Source organism: Muscardinus avellanarius (assembly GCF_963383645.1).
Source record: "Muscardinus avellanarius genome assembly, chromosome: 6".
Classification (NCBI taxonomy): domain Eukaryota; kingdom Metazoa; phylum Chordata; class Mammalia; order Rodentia; family Gliridae; genus Muscardinus; species Muscardinus avellanarius.
The window spans coordinates 58,764,499-58,782,643 of record NC_137791.1 but is presented as its reverse complement, the minus strand read 5'-3'; the positions used below and the strand labels follow the sequence as shown (position 1 = coordinate 58,782,643).

The following is an 18,145-nucleotide window of genomic DNA, read 5'->3' as shown; positions in this document are numbered from 1 at the left end:
TGTGTATCTGCCCTTTTAGGAATATGCTGTGTTTTATTCACAAGTGATTTCAACTCTTTTCACAGGTGTTGCACGGTTTATATAGTCCCTATTCATTGATGTTCAAATTTCTTTCTTTCTTTCTTTCTTGCTTCCTTCCTTCCTTTCTTCCTTTCTTCCTTTTTTCTTTTGTAGTACACGCAGGGGCATTCCACCTCCAAGCTACATCCCTATCCCTATTTATTTTGTTTAGTCTGTATTGTGAAACAGGGTCTTGCTGAGTTGCAAAGGGCCTCACTAAGTAGCTGAGACTGTCCACAAACTGCAATCCTCCTGTCTCAGCCTCCCAAATGCTGGGATTACAAGTGTGCACCACCACATGGGGCAATGTTTAAGTTTCTCAATAGGCATTTATATCTAGTATAAATTGACATTTTTCTCAAATTATTTATCACCTTTTATCTATGAACTCATAGAACAGCATATTATTTGAATATATTTATTTAAAGCCAATTTATTATATTGAAATCTCAGCCTTTTTCAAGTACTTGCTCAGTTGATTCTTGTGTACTCTTAAATATAATATTAATAATAATAATTTTTCTCTACCCATAAGACATTTTTCTTACTAGATTGAAATCATATTTTTGTTTTTTGCTTTATGGCATAGGCCAAAATTACCATAATAATGTTAAGTTTTGATGTGATAGTAGGCATTCTTTTCTTTTTCTTTTTTTTTTTTTTTTTTTGGTGGTACTGGGGTTCCTGGAAGCCCTTCTACCTCCGGGCTACACTCCCAGACCTATTTTATATTTTGAAACAGGGTCTCTTAAGCCAGCGCGGCTGGCTTTGAACCTGCACGATCCTCCTGTCTCTGCCTCCCAAGTGCAGGGATTACGAGCTTGTGCCACCACGCCAGGCAGGCATTATTTTCTTGACTTTAATGGTAATACCATTAGAGTCTCAGATTCTAATACCTTTACTGCTTGCTTGTTGTATTCTATGTGTTTTCAATGTTGTCAAAAGTCTTTTAGATGTCTGCTAAAAGATCATGAAAAATGTTTATAAAACTTCATTCGTAAGATATCCTATCCTAGTAGCCTTCTAAATGCTGAATGAGTGTTGCTTTTCCTTGTTTAATAATATAATATTATCCTTTTAATATAACACACTAAACTTTGGAGTTAATTATTAGTTATATTTATTTAATAAATTCATTAAGCTCTATTTTCATTTTATATCTTCTAGATAAACTTTTAAAGATGTTTAAGATAATTACCTTTTAGTAAATTTACATGTTAAGATATGAATGATTACCCAAAAGGAAAAAATAGATGCCAGAACAAAGTTATGTCCCCTAAATTATGACAGACGGCTGTAGAATTTTTTTTTCTTATTGCAATGCTACCAGGGGAGTTTCTTTTAAGTCCAACTGTTAAATATTCATAGACGCACTTGGCAAGAGATTAACTCAAAAGGACATCGGATAGGAAATACAGCTCGTCAGCACAGCAGTGTTAGTCATTTCTCCTCATTGTGAGTTGTAAACATTTATTTAAAATATAGGTCGCAAGCAAAAGGATGATTCCATATTGGGTGTGCAAAAACCTATCTGTCTGGAATAGGAGTCTAATGACCCAAGAGCATCATTGTCTCTTACAACAATGCCAGAAGCATAGATTTCAGGGTCTCCCAAAGGGATACACCCAGTTACCAAAACCAGTCAACTCAGAAGCTCGGACATGACTTCTTTTCATGCATTTGTTTTTCCAGTGCAAATGACATTTGTCTCTCAGGGAGTCATTTTACTATAAGCATAGTTAACGTTCAGTTAATATTCCATCTTTGTCACATTTTCTTGGAGAAAAGAGCTATAAATTAACCAAAAACTCAGATTATGTGTTTACTTAGACACGTATGTCCTATTATTTTTTGTATAATTTATTATAACCAATGCAATATTTTTATCCTGTTTATGTAACTTAAAATTCCAGACTTAAATCCTATTTTTCTTCCTCTCTCACATTTTCACAGGTAAAATATGGAAATTATGCTTTTGTGTGGGATGCAGCTGTCCTGGACTATGTGGCTATCAATGACCCAGACTGTTCCTTTTATACCATTGGGAACACCGTTGCTGATCGGGGATATGGAATTGCATTGCAACATGGCAGTCCTTACCGAGATGTTTTTTCCCAAAGGTAAGATTTGGGTTTATTCCAAAAAAGGAAAAGGAAATTTGGGTAAAGGAAAATCTGCTTGGTTGCCCAATCTGGTATGTTTCATTTTGTTTTCTTTGTTCAGGGAAACATAATATTTTTTAAAGATAGTTACAGTTGTCCTATAAGACATTTATTTGCTAAAAACATATACTGAAGTATGATTTTTCCCATAAATGAAGGAAAATGTTGCTACATATAACTTGTTTTACTGTAAAATATTTAATATGCCACAAAAGTAAGTATATTAGTAATTTCTATTAGAACTTACTTGAGCAATCTAGTCTCTGTATAGAGACTAAATGTCATAGAGTTAGGAAAACTCAGTCATTTCTAAGAGCACTAAACAAATAAAATAAACTTTAAGACCATGTTAAAGTTCTGATGTACTGAATCATATAGTAAAAAAAAAAGATATTTCCATATGAATTTTGCAAAGAAAAAATAAAAAATAAGAATTTTAAAGTTTTTCACTTTATATTTGAGACTATCTCATGGAAATTAAGGGGACAACTTGTTTTTGTTTGTTTGCTTGCATTGTGGTGAAATGGATTGAACCCAGCAGCATTCTACCTCCCACCTACTCCACAGCCTCCCATTTTTAATTTTTTTAAATTTTGAAATAGGGTATTACCTTCTTAAGAAGACTGTCCTCGAACCTGTGAACCTCCTGTCTCAACCTTCCAAGTACTAGAATCACAGGCATATACCACCATGCCCAGCTAAAAAGACAACTTGTTACGGACTTATACCAATCTTCAAATTAGAATTTTTTGTTTTAAAAATTGCTTCAAAGAGAATGTATTCAAATGTATATTTTAGATTAACAGAATATATGAAAGATATGGACATAAAAGAAATTCACATGATCACTGCATTTCATTCTACTACCAACTAAGTATATCTGTGCAATCTTGATAGTACACATTGTGATTTTAGATAGTCTTCTACCTATTCTCTAAAAGCTAATGCCAGAACACAGAGGCAATCAATTTGGGATATTGTGAATGTCCCAATTTCAAGCTATTTGAGTTTTGTTTTTCCAAATTTTAGGACAATGAAAGGCTAGGCATTCCAAGTTGAGAAAAGAGCCAAAAATCAGTAGTCCACAATTCGTGTCGTGGGTCTTCCATTATCTAACCATTAAAAGCTAGGCCTATCCTTATCTGCCAAATGAGGAAAATAGATCAATTCTAAGGCTCTGTATTAGTGAGCTTTTCTGTGTAGCAAAAATTCCAAGGTATCAGCAACTTCAAATAAGCTATTTCTCATTAATGAAACATGAAGGCTGTGATTTTGCAGTGTTCTGCTACAAGCTGTGGATCAACTGCAGATCTGCTCTGGGCAGCCTATTTCCAGGGCCCTTTACAAAGAGCAGATCCAGAAGAGGCTGGCTGCCAGAAACCTGCAGAGCCTCCTACACTTCTTGCTTGGGTGTGGCAAAACCCCATCCTCCCACAGACCACTAACCAACACAAGTCCCATGGCCAAACTCAAAGTCAATGGAGCAGGTTAAGTATACATAAAGGGAAGGAGGGAGTAAATAATTATGAGCAATACAACATCTACTAGTTGTACTTTCTGATTCTAAATAAATTCTAAGTATAAGACAAAGGCAAAAAATTCAAACTGAGAAGAAAAAATTAAGGTATAAATCATGATTAATTAACCAAAATACATTTATCAATGAGCAGATTTTAAGGGAAACAAGCTGGAAAGTCAATCATGCTATAGAGAATCTGCCTGCAAAGCATGTACAGTCTCATTGGAGATACAAACCCATTCTACATGCATTCTTTAGGCCCTGGATTCATGCCCCAGCACCGCAACAAAAAAATACATTCATGCAAGAAAAGTGTGTGTTGATACATACATTCATATATATATATATATATATATATATATATATATATATATATATATGTGTGTGTGTGTGTGTGTGTGTGTGTGTGTGTGTGTGTGTGTGTGTATAATCAGTATTATTTGCTTATAGTGTTAAATTGTCTACTTGTGGTATTGAAAGAATTGAACAGCAAACAAAATAATTAACAAAGGAACCATGCGCTAAAGCTTTCCAGAGAAGATATGTCTTCAACTTGATCTTGAAGGGATAATAGAGACTAGTTAGGCTTGAAAGAAAAAATGGATAATACTTGGAGAAATAATAAAGATCACAGAAGAGAAGCAGATGACAGTAGGGTGTGTTGAAGTACAAGAAGGACATTAAGTTAATGTGAAAGGCAATATGAAGTTTAGAATTCATATTGGCCTTTATAGCTATGAAAGCCTATCGTCTGTTCGGCAGCCCAGGAAGGATAGAGTTAGATGAGAAGGATGAGATGATGAAGGCCTGGTCTTGAACTGGGGGAAATGAGAAGGACAGAACAGATAGAAGAGACACTTCCAAGGAAGGATGCACAACATTATTTTTAGTATACTTTCATTGGTGCATTGCTGTTATAAAACATAAAGAGGTATAGAGTAGCTGGGCATAGTGGCACAGACAGAAGGACCACAGGTCCAAGGATAGCCTCAGCAACCTAGCAAGACTGTGTTTCAAAACAAAAAATATAAAGAGTTGAGGGTGTAGTTTGGAGATAAAATGCCTCTGGGTTCAATCCCCAGTAGCAAACAAAACAAAAGGAAGGAAAGGAAGGAAAGGAAGGGAGGGAGGGAGGGAGGGAGGGAGGGAGGGAGGAAGGAAGGAAGGAAGGAAGGAAGGAAGGAAGGAAGGAAGGGAGGAAGGAAGGAAGGAAGGAAGGAAAAAGAGGTATAGAATGATAGGAACATCCATGCACACACAGCACATTGTGTTTTCCTCAGGATCCCACCCCACTCACTCCCCTTCTCCATACATGTCATTAGATTGGTTTTTATACTATTATGTGTCCTACCATTATTTGAACTCTTATCTTCATCAAGTCTCCTTCCCACTCCTTTCCTTCCCTAAACTCCTCCATTTCTCTACTGTATTCTCTCCTCCTTTATCTGAAGTCCCTTTTGTTACCAAATTTCTCTCCAGTTCCACATATGAGAGAAAACATACAACCATTCTGAGACTGGCTAATCTTGCTTAGCACAATATTTTCTAGTTCTATCCATTTTCCTGCAAATGACATAATTTTGTTCTTCTGTATGGCTGAGTAAAATTTCATTGTGTGTCTATATACCAGTTTTGTGATCCATTCATTTGTTGATGGACACCCAGGCTGGTTCCATAATTTCACTATTGTGAATTGTACTGCTAGAAACATGGATATGCATGTATCACTCTAATATTCTGACTTCGATTCCTTTGGAAAGATATCCAGGTCATATGGTGAATCCATCCCTAATCTGCTGAGGACCCTCTACACTGATCTCCTTAGTGGCTGTATTAATTTGAAATTCCACCAACAGTGTATAAGTGTTCCTATTTTCCCACATCCTCGCCAGCATTTATTATTGTTTGTATACTTTATGGTTGCCATTTTAAATGGAGCTGGATGAAATTTCAGTGTAATTCTGATTTGAACTTCCCTGATCGCAATGATGATGAACATTTTTTCATATATTTATTGGCCATTTGTATTTCTTCTTTTAAGATGTGCCTATTAAGTATTTTTAATTTAGCTCAGAAAATAGAAAAGTATGATTCAATGAAAAAGGGATGTAGGGTATTATGGCAAAAGCCCAGCAGAAAAGTTTAATTTCTTTGTAACATTACCCAGGTAATTGAAAAGAAGGTTATTGATTATCCATTATGGCTAATTACCCTTTCACCACTAAAGATATTCTTTCTTTCCAGACCTGATTTCTGAGTCTTTTATCTAAAAAGTGCATGAACATCATAGCAATTAGAGAAATATTTAGTAAATCACCCCAGGTGTTCCATTTCTTATTATCACTGTGATGCTTTATCTATCAGAGATTGTATTTTTGAAGAAATATATCCCAGTGAACTGCTGAAAAGTACTATTTTAAGCATTGGGAATTATTTTCCCTTTGTTTGATAAGCATTATGATATTGGCAGCTTACATTGTCTTTTTCTATGGCACTCCTTAATAATGACACGCTGCACCCTGCTTCCCTGGACATCTGGAGAAAGGGAGAGCCAGGAAAGGAACATGATCTGGCAGTAATCAGCATGCCAGCTCATCCCTTCATACACATGCACCACACTAACTTACTACTCAAAGTCTCTGTCTGAATTCAGAAAACATTTGCATCCATTTCAGTTTGCAGTAGCCATTAGGAGAAAAAATCTTTTTTTATTAACTGACTTTTAAAATTATTTTAAAAACATGAAATTTAATCACAGTGCATTTTGGAAATTATTATATACAGTTTGATGCATTAACTTATCTCACAACACTGACTAAACTATATTGCTGTTAAAATTTTTATGATGAAAATTACAATATTCTGGGTAATCATTATTTCTGATATTGGAGATTAAACTGAAAAGCATTTTACCATTGCTACATACCCTGCCTTCCACCCTTTTAAATCTTATTTTTTATTTTTTATTTATATTTTATTTTTATGTGGAACATATTTAAAATGGCATACATTCAGACTATGCTTGCTCCCCCCCAACTTTCCCTTCCCCCCCTCCCAACAATGAGTGTCCAGGTTAACCATGGTATATTTATATTTTTATACAAATTTGGATGGAGCTCCTTCATTAATCAACCTCAGTCTTCTTCTACTCCTATCCTTCCATTCTAGCTTTGGTGAAGTTTCTCATCCATTGTCTGGAGTCCCTCTGGTATCCCTTAATCTCCCTAGTTTGACCATATTAGAGAAAACGTAAGTCCCTTCTCTTTCTGTGCTTGGCTGATCTCAACATAATTTTCTCCAGGTCTTTCCATCTTCTCGCGAATGACATGATATTGTTGGTTTTTATAGCTGAGTAGAATTCCATTGTGTGCATTTCCCATAATTTTGTAATCCATTCATCTGTTGATGGAGACCTAGGTTGGTTCCATATTTTGGCTATTATGAGTTGTGCTGCTATGAACATGGGTATGCATATGTTACTGTAGTTCTCTGATTTCAACCCTTTTGGACAAATACCCAGGAGAGGTATAGCTGAACCATATGGTGGATCTATTCCAAGTTTTCTAAGGAATCTCCACACTGATCTCCATAGTGGCTGAACTAGTTTTCACACCACCAACAGTGTAAGAGAGTTCCTCTTTCCCCACATCCTCGCCAACATTTGTTGTTGTTTGATTTCTTTATGTTTGCCACTCTGATTGGGGTTAGATGGAATCTCAGCGTAGTTTTGATTTGCATCTCCCTGATGACTAATGATGTTGGACATCTTTTCATGTATCTATTGGCCATTTGTATCTCTTCTTTTGTGAAGTGTCTATTCAGTTCAGTTGTCCGTTTCTTGATTGGGTTGTTTGTTTTGCTAGTGTAGAGTCTTTTGAGCTCTTTGTATATTCTGGATATTAGACCTTCATCTGAATGATAGCTACAGCCCATTCTATAGGCTTTCTCTTTAGGTTCTTGATGGTTTCCTTTGATGAGAAGAAACTTTTTAGTTTGATGCCATCCCAATCCTTAATTATTGCTTTAATTTCCTGCGCTTTGGAGGTCTTGTTGAGAAAGTATACTGCCTATGCCTATATGTTGAGTGTTGAGCCTATGCTCTCCTCTAATAGCTTCACAGTTTCTGGTCTAATTTCTAAGTCTTGATCCATCTCAAGTTGATTCCTCTGCATGGTGAGAGGTAAGGATTTAGTTCCATCTTTCTATAAATGGATAGCCAGTTCTCCCACAACCATTTGTTGAAAAGTCTGTCTTTTCTCCAGCACAAGGTTGGCCCCTTTGTCAAAGATCAAATGTCTATAGGTGTGTGGGTTTGTTTCTGTATCTTCTATTCTGTTCCAATCATCAGTCTGCCTGTTGTTGTGCCAACATCATGCTGTCTTTACTACTATTGCTCTGTAGTATAATTTGAAGCCCAGGATTGTGACGCCCCCTGTCTGGTTTTTATTGCTGAGGATTGCATTGGCTATTCTGGATCTTTTCTCTCTCCATATAAAATTCATTACTGATTTTTCTAGATCTATGAAGAATGTTGTTGGTATTTTAATAGGAATTACATTAAATCTATAGTTCACTTTTGGCTGAATGGCCATTATGATTATATTTATTTTGCCTATCCATGAGCGAGGGAGATCATTTCATCTTCCAAGGTCTTCTTCAATTTCTTTCTTTGATGTTTTATACTTTCATTATAGATGTCTTTTACATTTTTGGTTAGGTTTATTCCTAGTTATTTTATTAGTTTTGAGGTTATAGTGAAGGAAATTGTTTTCTTTATTTCTTTCATTGTGGATTCATTGTAGGCATAAAGAAAAGCAATTGATTTCTTTAGATTGATTTTGTGTCCTGCTACTTTGCTGAATTGGTTAATCAGCTCCCTTGGTCTTTTGGTTGAGTTTGTTGGGTCTTCTAGATAAAGATTCATGTCATCTGCAAATAAGGTTTTAATTCTTCTCTTCCTATTTGAATTCTTTTGATTTCCTGCTCTTGTCTGGTGTTTTTAGTTGTTTTTTGTTTTTTTTTTTTTTTTTTGGTGGTGGTACTGGGGTTCCTGGAAGCCCTTCTACCTCCAGACTACACTCCCAGACCTATTTTATACTTTTTCATTTTTGGAAACAGGGTCTCTTAAGCCATTTTTTGTCTTATTGCTGTGGAAAGAGTCTCGAGGACTATATTGTAAAGCAGTAGTGATAGTGGGCATCCTTGTCTTGTTCCTAAATTTAGAGGAAATTCTTGCAGTTTTTTTTTTCCATTCAATATGACGTTGACTTTGGGTTTATGGTATATTGCCTTAATGATGTTGAAATACATGCCTTCTATTCTAATTTTCTGCAGTGTTTTTAACATAATCGGGTGTTGGATTTTGTCAAATGCTTTTTCAGCATCTATTGATATGATCATGTGGTTTTTGTTTTCAGTTCTATTTACGTGGTGAATAACATGTATTGATTTGTGTATGTTAAACCAGCCTTGCTTTTCTGGTATGAAACTGACTTGGTCATGTGTACAATTCTCTTGATATGGTTTTGAATGCATATAGCTAGTATTTTGCTTAGAATTTTTGTATCTATGTTCATCAAGGATATTGGTCTGTAATTTCCCTTTATTGAGGTATCTTTATTTGGTTTGGGGGTTAATGTGACACTGGCCTCATAGAAGGAATTTGGTAAAATTCCATCTCCTTCAATTTCCTGGAACAATTTGTCAAGTATTGGAATTAGTTCTTTACTGAAGGTTTTGTAGAATTTGGCTGGAAACCCACCAAGGCCTAGGCTTTTCTTTGATGACAGAATTTTTATTGTTGTTTCTATTTCTTTGCTTGCTATTGGTTGGTTTAGGCTTGCTATGTCCTCTTGGTTCAGTTGAGGTAGATTATATGTGCTTTGAAATCTATCAATTTTACAAATGTGTCTGCCCCCACATTGGATTATTTATCTGGATTTCTTGAGGCTGCCACACCAGGACTTGCAGTTTTAGCCCACGGCCCGTGGCCCATGATGGCACTGGCAGCCGGTCCTCACAGGTCAGTCACACGCTCAGGCTTTTTGCAGTGGATCTCACAGTTCAGAGTTATTGAATTCCTTCCTCTGTGGTTCCTGTTTCTGTTTTGGTTCATAAGCTGTATTTATTTTGCTTGTCTAGACACTGCCTTCTCGATGGTTAAACTTTACTTGTTTCATCTACTGAAACGCGCTGCATCCCGCAGTCATCATTTGAATCTCCCTTAAATCTTATTTTGAGACAGGGTCTTACTAAGTTGCCCAGGCTGGTCTTGAACTTTCAATCCTCTGAGTAGCTAAGATTACAAGTATGCACCACCATGTCCAGCTCTGGGTGATTTTTAAGTCAATACTAATGAGTTCTAGGTAGCTCTATGCCTATAGCAAACTAATTTAATATGTAAAAATATTATATCTAAAATAAATAATATATGGTGATATAGTAATTACATTTATTATTTATTTGCCAGGTCTAATACATAGTAAGCATCCAATAAGTATTTGATGCATAAATACAAGATTTATCTAGCTTTTTCATTAAAGAACATCTGAATTATTTATGCCAAAAAACTATATATTTTGCTTGCTTAATATTTTTAAAGTCTTCTGACTTTTTATTATTATACTTATTTTTCTTTCATTTCTTTCTACTGTTCAAGCAGTGAGTAAAAATAAGAAGAAAAAAATGCTTATTTACTGTGTTTCCCAACCCCACACTGTAAGAAGGTTTGTGCTTTTGTCCCCACAGCAAGGCAGAAAACATTCCTTTCATTCAGAAACATAGAGCTCTCTGGTCCTTTTGCTTCCAAACTAGAATGGGATACTGTTCAAGTGTTTCTTTCCTTTTCAGGAAGGAAAAAAACAAAGCAAACTCCATTCATTGTCTATTTAGTAGCTCTAGGGTCAGATAACCTCTGGATTAAGCTCTGCACTCAGTGGCCTAGAAGGATCCCTCGCAAAGATAGTTATAACAAGAAGTTTTATATATATAGCAATCAACTAGTTTTCCTCTTTCCTCACCCAGCTCTGAGAGAAGGCACATTATCAAGACACATATCCAAACAGTAAGCAACATGAAAAATTGTACATTAAAGTATATAAGAGAGAAATATATATTTACAAATTTTTAGGAATTCAATGAAAGGTAGAAATACTCGCTGAAGTTTTTAAGGAAAAGTGAATCAAGGAAAGGTAGAATTGAAATGATTTTACAAACTAGGAGAACTCAAGAATAAAAAGAATTTGAGATATGATGACAGGTGTACACAAAGCACTTGTGAACACACGAGAAAATGATAGAAAACAGTTATTAAGTGTTGATGAAGTTACAACTTGACTGGAGTTGATATTTGTGTTGGGATATAGGTAGAGAAGGTAAAAACAAATGTGAAACATAGAGTTAAATGACTTAGTTATTAAACATCTACTAAGCTAAGTATTTGATGTCCTTTCTATAATGCTTGCCACTACTCTGTTAGGGACTGAATTACATAACGTTGAGAAAAAGGACTCTAAGCCCAGTGGGAGCCTGTGCTCTACTCAGAGCCCTACTCCAAGCTTGGGGGATACTGAAGATAGGAATATCTATCTCAAAAGAGGAGCAACCAAAAGGTCAGAAAAAGAGAGCTTAAGTTAAGAAGCCCATGTACAAGACTGCTGTAGTCTCTGGAAAGGATGCAGTGAAAGGGTTCTCATGAAAAAGATGAAAGAAAGAAAGGAAGGGAGGGAGGAAGGAAGGAAGGGGAGAAGGAGGAGGAAGGAAGGAAGGAGGAGGAGAAGGAGGAGGAAGAAGGAAGGAAGGAAGGAAGAAGGAGGAGGAGGAGGAGGAGGAAGAAGGAAGGAAGGAAGGAAGGAAGGAAGGAAGGAAGGAAGGAAGGAAGGAAGGAAGGAAGGAGAGAAAATTAACAGGGAAAGAAATGACTGAGTTAAAATCAGAAGGGTGCTTATGAGCTGGCAACTTGAAAGTACCTGCATATCAGGAGACCACAAACGGCTCCCTCCCTACCTTCTCCTACTCCTTCCAACTCCTAATTCTACTTCTTGATTTGCAGCAGCTCTATTTCATCTCTAGGTAAAACTAACTATATAAAGTGATTTCTAGAAAAGCACTGATTCTTTTTAAAAATCAGAATAATTTTCTGCAAATTTGCCAATAGACATTTATTTCAAAGACCCTTTCAGCTGACAGTACAGATTTTTGTTCTGTCGTTGTTCAAATCACATCCTATATCCCCAGTGATATTGTTCTTTGACACTGCACATAAAACATTATTTAAAAAAATATATAATTTTAAAACCAACTGATTTAATCACATCCACATTCTCTGATGTAGGTAAAAAAACAAGATAGTTAAGGTAGACATGTAAAGAAAATGTTTGAGAAGTCTTAAAATTGAAGCAAGAGAGCACTTTTAAGGTTTGTTTCAGAGTAAGATAGCAGTAAAGTGAAATAATATACAATATTTTATTTATTTTTTTTTATTTTGAAGCAGGGTCTTCATAAGTTACCATGTGCTGGCCTCAAATATGCAGTCTTCCTGTCTCAGCCTCCCAAGTATGGGGATCACAGATGTACACTATGAATTTTACTCTTAAATAATTTATCCTATAAAATGTGAAAAAAATTTCTTTTCTCATTAATATACCTTTACTGAATAAAGATTAGCTCTGGAGTCCATTGAAAGGATTATCCTACTTCTATTCCAATACATCCCCCCCTTTTAGAACATTCATTTCAAATTTCGAATTTTGAATTTAGAGAGCTACAATAAAAGAGAAAAAATGAGTATGCTTATTTTCTACTTATTTTTTGTCTGCTTCCTGAATCCCTACGGAGCTGTTTCCATGACTAATTTTCTATGAATTTTACCAATCACCCTGACTGCTGCTTCCAGTGGAAAACCTAAATAATTTAACATTTGTTTTAGTGCTCAGTCTGGAAAACATAGCTGGTGATATTTCCTGTATGTATTTCAAAAATATTCATCATTTAGGTTACTTGAAATTCGCTTTATGAATATTGCAAAGCAGTAGCCAAAGTTTAAGGAAAGCACAAGCCCTTGTGCTCGATGCATGCGGGGACTCACTGCAGAGCACAGACCCAGCTGTCAGCACCCGGCACCCTGGAGTAGATAGCCAAGCACTTCAAAATCCTGTTCTCTCTGCACTTACATCACACAGCATTTGCACAACATTTCAAGGTATAAGACTACCCCTTACAAACAGGCACATGATTAGGCTTTTCTGGGAAAAGTGCTGAGGTTCAGGGAAGATAACTGACTAGCACAAGGTGAAAAACAGCATTTCACAGCACCTGTGGCCCTGGACCAAGGCACTTTGCCAAGAAGCAAATTTCATGTTTTCCTTAAAAGATTTTTTCTGTTTCTAGATCTTAGTATTGTTTTATTTCTTTAAAAACAAGGCGATTTTTCACAACATAGTTATTAGAGTACAATAATGTAGGTAGGACTAAAGGATCCATTTTTAGCAATGTATTTCAGAACTTAAAACTACAAATGTGTAGTGAAGATAAACATACACATGTGCACTTTAATAATTATAATCATCTCTGGGAAACCAGTCCATTCTATTATAGTTAAATCACATTTTCAAAAAAGTTAAAAACACCCATTTACTCACCAGATGTGACCTAAAGACCCTATTTGTTTTAAGATTTTGGTCTGCTTTTAAGGAGGTACTTTGTTGCATTAAGGATAATCAACGAATGTGCTACTTTCTGACAGACCCTTAAACTATTGTGAGTGTAGTAACATCATAGGAATAGGAGACTGGCTTTCCATTATAATTATGTTGATAGAGGAAACAACCATGGGATGTGAAACCTGAATGAAACTCTGGCGTGCATTTAGATAAACTTTGGAATTTTAAAATGTGAAACCAAGTAGAAAATTCAGGTGAACTGCCCTGAATTTAATCCTTGGTCAGAACAAGCCCTGGAGACCAGTAGTCCAAGATTTCAGTTCAGTATCCCTTCCTCTACCTTGTTCTGCCAATTTCTTTTATTTAAAAAAGTCAGATATTTTAACCCCTAAAATTTACTAGTAAAATAATTATTTTCAGAAGCAGAGTTACATAGATATATTACATAAGGGACCAGTAATATTAATTAGAAAATGTGTTTAGCAGGGTTAGAAACTTAACCAGAACATCTGTTTTAAAAATCATCATTACTTTATAGGCATGAGAAAAAGCCGCATCAAGATGGATAGTGTTACAGAATGTGTTATTCCTAACTTACAGAGAAACCATGTCATAACCTAAAATAGCAATTAATATTTATTAAAGACTTATTAGGAACCAGGTACCATTATAAGGACCCTATTTATATTAAGTAATTTAATCTTCACAATAAATGCTCTTATTAACCTCATTTTAAGGATGAGAAAACTGAAAATTTTGGAATTTTTCAAGCTCATGCAGGGAGTAAGTAGAAGAGCCAGACTTGGAACCCATGCTCTCAGGCACTGTTATGCTGGCTCTTATGGCCACAGTCTAAGCACAGGCCCCAGTGCAGGCAATGGATAACATACATCCACATTATTGTCACATCTGCTCAGGTAACCACATTCCTTCACATTATAACCATGCATGCATATGACAACAGCCAAATCATGGAGTCAGTCTAGATGTCCATCAATAAGTGAATGAATTATGAAATTATGGGATATACACACAATGGAATCCTACTCAGCAATAAGGAACAAAATTTATATCATTTTCAGGAAAATGAATGAACTTGAAAAACATTGTTAAGTGAGATTGGCCAGTCACAGAAAGTGAAGGGTCATATGTTTTCTCATATGCAGACAATAATCAGGATACCAGAGGGACTTCAGATAATGGAGGAGAAACTTTAGTGGAGCCAGGATGGTAGTCTAGGGGAAGTGTTGAGTGGGGGGAGAGGAGGATCAATGAGGGAATCACTCCCATTGACATTATGCACATATGTGAGAATACCAATGTCAATCTTAATATCCTGTGTGGGGAGGTGGGAAGGTGGGGAGAGGGGAAGAAGCTGGGGAAAGGACACAAGTGCTGTGTGCATGTGTGTCCCTGTCACTCTGAACTACATTATGATCTGAGATTACAATGCACCAATATAAGTTTATTTTTTAAAAGTACCATTGGACATTTTAGTTTAAGTAAAATGTGGATGAGCCAGGTGTGGTGGCACACTCTTGTAATCCCAGCATTCAGGAGGCTGAAACTGGAGGATCATGGTTCGCGGACAGCCTCAGCTACTTAGTGAGGCCCTCTGCAAGTCAGTGAGACCCAGTTTCAAAATAAAGAATAAAAAATAGGGCTGAGAGTGTAGCTTGGAGGTAGAATGCCCCTAGGTTCCATCCCCAGTACCACAAAAATAAGTAAATAAATAAATAAGGATGACTCTTAGAACTTCAAAGAGCATTCCAATGCCAACTATTTTTCCATTGCAAGAAAAGCATAGACACATCTGAAAATGAAGCTGTCTTATATCAGATAAACAGAAGTAATAAATGTATTGAAAATTGGAAGATTGAAAGATGTGGGAGAATACTCCAAAACTTTCTCTCCATCTCATTGCCTTTTGCTACAAGTGGCTCAACTCTACTTAATCAAAATTTTAATTTTTCCTTCAAGGAAGAATTTTAATTTATTATGGCTTTTTAATTGGGGCAATCATAATTGCCTTTTATCTATCTAATTTCATACTTATTGAGCAGCTTAAATAACTAACATTGTAATTGGTCAGGCTGTTTGCTCACATGTTAAATGTTTACTAATATAAAGCAGAAACTATTATTTTTGGACAAGAACTATGATTAGGTAAAAATATAAGAATTTCCATTGAAATAATTTTCATGTAATCATGATTCCATATATCCCAGATAAAACTGACAAAGCATTAATGATTTCCATCTCAGTGAACATATTTCTCTGTCTTAGCCCAAATCTCAAAGGGAGAAAAATATACTTCAAAATGCTCATTTACTCCTTTCCTTAATAATCCATTCTGCCACTCTCAGTTTCTGAAACTGTTTATGTTTTTAAATAATGTCACTAACTATTGGAAATCACTGCATTCAATGAATTTTATCTGATATATTACTTATCTTAGAAAATATATGTACATATTATATCTTAGTGATATTCTTACCAACATTTTATGAGATTGGGGATGAGCTAGCAAACTGAAAAATAAAAGTTACAGGCTTTCTGTTTGGATAAGGGTTTCAGTATGTCTCCAATATTATGGTTTTCTTAAGAATATTTTTCTTCTAATGATTTTTCTCAAGTTTCTGCTCTTCTGTTCTATTAATTAAACCAAGATCACTATAACACTTTCTATGAAAGCCACTGACTTCCAGACAGCTCACTAGCCTGTGCTGCTTGCCCTCTCTCTCTCTCTCAAATTTGAAACAGGGTCTCATTATGTTGCTGAGAGTCCTAAGTTTCAGAGAGTCTCCTCCAAGTTGCTGAGGCTAACCTTGGACCTGCAATGCCCGTCTTAGCCTCCCAGGTATTGGGATTACAGATGTGTGCTACCACACCTAGCCTCTCATATATTCTTTAAGTTTAATCAACATTAACTTTTTCTTTCCTGCTTCTTTTAGCAACTGCAGAAAAATGCTAGAATATGTCTATGTATTCTAGTGTATTCTCTCATCAATCTTAATGAACTGTTTATGTTTTTAAACAGTATCTTAACTGTTGACAATGTTATCTTAATGAAGGATTAAGACTGATAAGAGAATAGACTAGACTTCATAGACTCTGAATATCAGGCCAAACTCTCTTAATTTAGGAAATGGAGAGTCATTGAAGGAGTTAGCAAAGACAAGCCATAATCAGAAATATCTTTTAATTAAGTTTATCTTATTTTATTTATTTTTATTTTTATTTTCATTTTTTATATTTACAGTACTGGGGATGAAACCCAGGTGCATTCTACCTCTGAACTATGCCCCCAGCTCTATTTTTTATTCTTTTTTTTTTCAGTACTGGGGATGGAATCCAGAGGCATTCTACCTTTGAGCAACACCCCCAAACCTATTTTTTTAGTCTCTATTTTCAAAATAGGCTCTCACTAAAATTGCAGAGAGCCTCACTAAGTAGCTGAGGCTATTCACAAACCGTGATCCTCCTGTCTCAGCCTCTCAAATGCTGGAATTACAAGCATGCACCACCATGTCAGGCTAAGTTTATTTTATATATATTTTAACTGATCCATAAAGATGTACGTATTGAGTTTATGATGTTTTAATATATGTACATAGTATGTAATGTTTAAGTCAATCTAAATGTATCTATCTCCCCAAAGATTTGTGATTTGTTTATGGTGAAAACTTTTTAAATAATTTCTTCTGGTTCTTTGAAATATATAAATAATAGTATATTACTGTATAGCCATCCTGTTGTATAATAGCATACCAGAAATACTTGATGTCTACCTGTAACTTAATACCTATTGATCATCCTCTTCCCATAACTTTTCTCCACTTCTCTCTCTGGCCACAGATAATCATTTTATGTTCAATGAGATCATCTTTCGTAGTTTCCACACACAAGTGCGATCAGGCAGCATTTGTCTTTCTGTGCCTGGCCTATTTCACTTCAGATAATGAACTTCAATTCTTAAAAGTTGTCTAATGGCAGAATCTTGCTCTTTTTATGGATGAATGGTATTCCATTGTATATTTATAACACATTTTTTTTACTCATTAATAACTAGATAGATACTTCAGTTGTTTCTTTGGCTGTAGTAAATAGTGTAGGTGTCTATTTCACATACTGATTTTAGATTCTTTGAACTTGAATATATACCCAGAAGTGAGATTGCTAGATCATATTATAGTCCTGTTTTTAATTTTTAAGGAACCTCCAGTTTTGCATAATGACTGTAACAATTTACATTCCCACCTACAGAGTACAAGGGATCCCTTTCTCTTTATCCTTGCCAGCACTTACTATCTTTATCATTTTTCATAACATCATTTTCTCGGGTGTGAGGTAACATAGAATTGTGGTTTTACTTTGTATTTTCCTGAGGATTAGTGATGTTGATCTTTTTTTTTTCATGTACATTTTGGCCCTTTGAAAGTCATCTTTTGAGATTTTCTTTTGTAAGCCTTCTCTGTAGGTCTGTTGCCTATTTTTAATGGGGTTGTTTTTTTTCTGCTATTGAGTTTTTTTATACATTATGAATATTAACTCCTAATCAGTTACCAAATATTTCTTTCCATTCTGTTGGTTGGTTGTCTCTTCCCCTGAATATTATTTCCTTTGCAGTGTAGAAGCTTTTTTTTAACCTTTGCCATTTGTCTTTTTTTGCTTCTTGCTTTTTGAGACCTAGTCAAAAAAAATTTTATTCTTTTGCATGTGGATATTGCAGTTTTCCTAGTACC

The 18,145-nt window shown here is 35.4% G+C and overlaps 1 protein-coding gene across 3 annotated transcripts in view; it reads left to right on the top strand.

Moving 5' to 3' along the window:
- Nucleotides 1-18,145, top strand: part of GRID2 (glutamate ionotropic receptor delta type subunit 2) — a gene marked incomplete at both ends in the record, with an annotated part of 1,485,932 nt that overhangs the window by 1,312,169 nt on the left and 155,618 nt on the right. For all 3 annotated transcript variants that reach the window (XM_080697615.1, XM_080697616.1, XM_080697614.1), the window contains one exon: nucleotides 2,014-2,180. In XM_080697615.1, coding sequence (XP_080553741.1) covers nucleotides 2,014-2,180 — 167 coding nt within the window. The remainder of the gene's footprint in view (nucleotides 1-2,013; nucleotides 2,181-18,145) is intronic.